Raw genomic sequence first — 5,653 nt, 5'->3', positions numbered from 1 at the left:
GTATTCTTTCATTTACTTTTTTTTTTTTTTTTTTCAAAACACAGGACTTCTGCTGGGAATGTTGGTATATATGGTGGGCAAGGTATCAGTTTTAGTGGGACTAATAGTGTTTTATAAACTTCATTGACTGTGATCCATAGTAAGAAATGCAGTAAATATCATGACCAGTGCATTCATATGTTTAAAATAAAGCTCTTACAAAATGATACCTTACTTTTAAATATATGTAAATTTTAATATTTTGCATTAAAGTCTATTCTGTTTCATTTTCATTTTTTTAAATTTTTTAATGTTTTATTTATTTCTGAGAGAGAGAGACCGCGTGAGCAGGGGAGGGTCAGAGAGAGAGAGGGAGACACAGAAACCAAAACAGGCTCCAGCCCCTGAGCTGTCAGCACAGAGCCCGACACGGGGCTCGAACCCATGAACTGTAAGATCATGACCTGAGCCGAAGTCAGATGCTTAACCGACTGAACCACCCAGGCGCCCCTCTATCTCATTTTCAAAATGCTGGTTATAACTGAGTATATTGATTTCATGACCTACTTAAGTGGGTCATTACATGCAGCTTAAAAACCAGTGACTTAGTGGATAGATTAGAGAGAAAGAAGAGTAAACAGGGAAATTAAAACAACTCTCTTACTAAAGCAGTCATAAAATTATAAAATTCAGCAAAACTGAGGCGTCAGAAATGAAAAAGGAACAGTTTTGGTCACTACTTTAAAGATGAAAACCTGCTAAGAATTTGAGGAAGAAAAAAAGATCAAGATCACTCATACGTTTGGAATATGCTCTACCATTCATTAAAGTATAAAAAAAGAGGGGAGTTTGTTCCTGGGAATGACATTTGAGCTTTAGTTAAACTTGAGGGAACAACTGATAATCAAGGGAAAATGTCCACATATTTACAACATACACGCCTTTGGAGCCCTGATGGAAAATCAAGACAAAATGAATTTAGGATATAGACAGAAAAAAATTCTTTAAGGTTTGGAAATGTGTTTTTTAGGACTAGAGAGAAACACAGCAGCCAGTAACTGTTTCAAAACATCTGAGAATGCCAACTTTTAACAGGTAGGGGCAATAAGTTGAATGGAGATCAGTTAGGGGAAGACAAAGAGAGTGAGGAACATTGGCCATGATATCAGCCACCCTACCCCACAGAGGGTATGGAAATCCCCAAGCGAGTGTGTGCACAGTTTAAAGAAAGAACACATAATGCAAGAGATGATGTGATCCAGGCAGATAGAGGTGTGTCCAGCTGTGATTATACCACTGCAGACAGTTTGACCAATTTCAAATTGCATTACAATTTATTATGCTGTAGCAGTCTTTGCAAGAGAAAGGACATGTGTGGTTAATCCCAGTTTTATAAATGAAAAAGATGTGTATAAGTCTCAGAGTATATTTCTTCCATACAATTTGGTGATAGAGGCAAGCCTTGCTTTTTCTCCCTAGCCTTGCCTACATTCAGCAGAAATCCCGTAGCATGTGTGAGGCACCTTGGAAACAATAATGCTGGTGTTTCCCGTTATAATTTTTGGAATATCCATTATATCTACTGCTGCTCTTGGGTGATTGGATGGTTTTTATAGTCACTTTAATGTTAGTGAAACCATTCCAAGGTCCTGAAAATAAAATCTCTCTCCCAAATTTAGTCTATTCATCTGGCAGGATAATTTTTCCAGTGGCTCTCCAGTATGATACCTGAAATTCTTGAATTTCAACTCTGATGATATTCCTACTATTTTGAGAAAAGAAGACTGTCAAAAGCTGTCATATTTGGGATCAGATTAAATAATTGAGTTCTATGATGCCCCTTAAAACCTGTACAGAGAAATCCTTTTGTCCTCCACACAATCCAGTCCATTCCATGAGCTCTCACTTGCATTGTCTTCAGATGTGGAAGTCAGCAGCATTGTATATTTTCATATCTTGAACCATATTCAATTTGAAAGCAAAGTTATACCAAATATCTGAAAGGGTTTTTGTTTTGTTTTGTTTTGTTTGTTTTTACTGTGGGTGTTTGTGTGTGTGTGTGTGTGTACATGTGCGTGCACACATGCATGCACATGCACATGTGTGCGTGCAGTAGCTCTGGAGAAAGTAACACAACAAATTAATAACCACTATGTAAAGAATCATATAATCTCCAGTTTGGAAGGAATAACAGATCTAACTCTTATAACCACCACAGTTTGGGACCCTACCTAAGAGAAAACTAGAGTTTTAATGGCTTGTGATATTTAACATTTTCTAAATAGAATTAGTTGGGCATACATTCATGATGTGGTAGAAGAAGTACTTTTCTTTTGTTTTATGGCCTACTTCAAATCACCAGAAAATTCTCCTTAGTGTGTAATAATTTTAGTCCATAATCTATATCACTAACTAGTATGTTACTTGAGTCCTAGAAAACTTCTCTGGCTGTTAAGATATCAAATTTCAACAGATCAGCCATTTGGCAAAATACTAGCATGGTGATAAAGCAAGCTACATTGGCATCAGCACCATCACTGGTCTGTGGGCCAGGCGATAGTGGATGCATATTGAAAACTACTGGCATAATATGACTGCCGGTTTATGGATTGTTCTCTATGAGCCAGGCATAGTTGTAAATGTTTACCTGATATAACTCCTTTAATCATTCTATTATTCCAACCTTCACAAGAGAAACTGAGGTACAGAGGGGTGAACTCACCTGCCCTGGATCACCAAGCTAGTAAATAAGGAGATTGAGGTTTAAATTAAAGAATTTAGGAGTTCTGGCTCCAGGTTTCATGTTTTTAACTACTACTTCTTAGAACTACCTTTTAGGATGGCTGAAGTCCCCACTTTAATGTCAGCATGAAAACAGATCATCCATAGCATGAGCTCCAGGCATGAAACTTCCAGTGCTTGGCATGGCTACAGGGAGTAATGAAGCATGCATAGAATGAACATGGATGTTTTGATTTTCCCCCAGGGTATTTGTAGTGTTTTGAATCAGTGTCATTCTATTGTGTCATTTTAGGACATGATTATTTCTGGGCTACAGCCTGAAACTTCCTACTCCCTCACCGTCACAGCCTATACCACCAAAGGAGATGGTGCTCGCAGCAAGCCCAAACTGGTGTCCACTACTGGGGCAGGTAAGCATATCTGTGCATATATGTGCCTTCAACATCTCCCGGGTGACAATAATACTAATTTTCCAAATAGTATGGTGAATTTTATCAGAAGCAATAAGTGGGCTGTGGTCAACTTTTGTGCTTTTTTAAATATACAGTTCAGAAGAAGCAAAGTAAGAGCATACTTTTCCCAAATTATTCAGTCAGTCATTCAACAAATATGTTTTTGAGCACTTAGTACATGTCAGGTAATACTCCCAGTCCTGGGGATACAGCAGTCAACAAAACAGAAATATTCTTCCTACCTGAAACTTATGTTCTGAGTAGGACTAGATAATTAATAAATAGACAAATGGATATATTTAAAAAAATCAGTAAGTGATGTTTTGAAAGAAGCTGAAAAACCAAGATGTGTAGGCATTAAGGCTAGGATAGCCCCTAGGGGCCATTGGAAAGAGGGAGTGGAGTAGGTATCTTAGAGGAAAGTAATTTGAGCTGAGATATGAATGATGTGGAAGAGCAAGTCCTATGAATGTCCAGACGGAAGATCATGTGGACAGGGATGCCACTCTTTAGCTTCAACCCCTCTCAGCAACAAACCCTTTTAGAAGAGCTGCCATCTTGAACTGGGTTGATGACTTATGGTTTTGCTTTTTGCCATTTTCACCTCCTCAGTCCTTGCTGGAGGATTCTAAGGAGAAGGGGGCAAATCACATAAAAGATGGGGAACAGAAAAAAGAAAAGCAAAAAGGCTACAAAATATCAAATTGCTCCTCTCTGAAGAACAAAGTTTCTTAATGCTCTTTATAGTTAGTTTGATCAGCTCCCATTAGGAAAGCCAGCATGAAGAAAGACCTGACATTGTAAAACCAATAAATTAAGACATAATTACAAAAGGATTCTCCTCCAATCCCTTCATATAGCAGTCTCCCATGGAACACTTAAACTATGATTTGATTTACTCCTCCTAAATCGCTTCTCACACAACTTTTTAAGAACACACCTCGATGTAAAGGCATAAAGCAAAGAACAGCTGTGATGTTGAGTACCCTCCTGGGTGCCATGCTCACTGCCGAATTTGTCTAAATGTCGTAAGATTTGCCTCAGTTACATCCTGCCACCTGGAACTGCCTCAAGCAGCAGGATTACAGATGGCAAACCTCCTTTAAGGCAATGTCTTCTACGCTTTTTTCTTCCTTTCTCTCTGTCTCTGTTTCTGTCTCTGTCTCTCTCTCTGTCTCTCTCTCTCTGTCTCTCTGTCTCTTTCTCTCTCTCTCTCTCTCTCTCTCTCTCTCTTTTAAATAGCATTGTATCAAGCTAATTTAATGTCCTGCTTAGGAGATACATATTCAGTGGGGGCATGCCAAATGGCTATGGAACCAGCCTCTATTGAAAGGTAAACAGCCAATGGTAAACACCTGAAATTGAATCCCAAATGAAGAAAATACACTTCTTTCACCTATATTTATAATTGTGTCTTAATTAGTCTGAGATGTCTTACATTAAGTATCAAACTCTTGCTGGCCATAAGATAGGGGTACTATTATATATATCTTTTCCTTATTAGGAGAAGAAAGTAGAGAACTTATAGCCAAGGGATATGAATCCCAGTGAAAGAAATAACATTGTCTATTTTAATAACTAAGACTGGCTCATCACTTTTAGTGGCTACACAAAAAGTTATTTACAGTCGTGGATCTTATTCATATAGACGATTATTTTGGTGTTTCCATTTACAATTTTGGGCCTTTCTTAATCCATGGAGGCATGGGTATTGAAATAGGCAATGCTTATTTTAGGTATCTGCACATTTATTGTCTTTATACTGCCCAACCAAGCCTACTGTGGATCTGTATGAATCCAGATTTATATTCTCTGTAAGAGAAAAGAAAAACTGAATTTTATTTTCTGCCAACCTACTAGTCAAAAAACATTCCCTAGTCATGGTTTATCCACAGGTATTACTATATATCCACAGGATAGACAAGAAGTACAAATTAAATCCATAATAACTCAAAGCAACATTGTTATGAACCTATTAAAAAAACCTTACAAGCAATATAAGAGTATCATTAAGTGTTCGGGCTATAGATTCAGATGGACCTGGGTTTGTCTTAGAGCTTTCTCAATTATTACACATCAGACTATGCAGTTTTCTATCTCTCTGGGTGTCATTTTCTTATCATAGAAAATTAAGATAATAACTAATCAGAGTGTGTAGTCAGGAGTGAAAAATGTAAATCAAGTGAGAAACTACATCTTAGCACCGTGCCTGGTAAATTACATGTAAGGAGTAATTAAATATGTTATAATTATGATTCTTACTAGCTATATTTAATTAGCTAATCTTTACTCACCTTCATTTCTGTGGCATGAACCTTCATATGTGTGAAGGTTTGATATGAGAAGATATTATTTTAAACTCCCTTAAATTACTGTTTCAATAAACCTATTGGTCTATTGGTGTCTGTTACCAAATTCTGGTATTTCAGCCTACCTTAATAATTAAGCATGAAAAGAAGCATATTTCTACAAAGGTAAAG

At 37.2% G+C, this 5,653-nt stretch overlaps 1 protein-coding gene across 1 annotated transcript in view; it reads left to right on the top strand.

Moving 5' to 3' along the window:
- Positions 1–5,653, top strand: part of PTPRD (protein tyrosine phosphatase receptor type D) — a 413,276-nt gene that overhangs the window by 239,676 nt on the left and 167,947 nt on the right. Inside the window, exon 15 of the mRNA XM_077748273.1 lies at positions 3,014–3,131. Within this exon, the coding sequence (XP_077604399.1) occupies positions 3,014–3,131 (118 nt within the window). The remainder of the gene's footprint in view (positions 1–3,013; positions 3,132–5,653) is intronic.

The sequence above is a fragment of the Crocuta crocuta genome, unplaced genomic scaffold, assembly GCF_008692635.1.
Source record: "Crocuta crocuta isolate KB4526 unplaced genomic scaffold, BGI_CrCroc_1.0 scaffold199, whole genome shotgun sequence".
In the NCBI taxonomy this organism is placed as follows: domain Eukaryota; kingdom Metazoa; phylum Chordata; class Mammalia; order Carnivora; family Hyaenidae; genus Crocuta; species Crocuta crocuta.
This window is presented reverse-complemented; position numbering and strand designations above follow the sequence as displayed.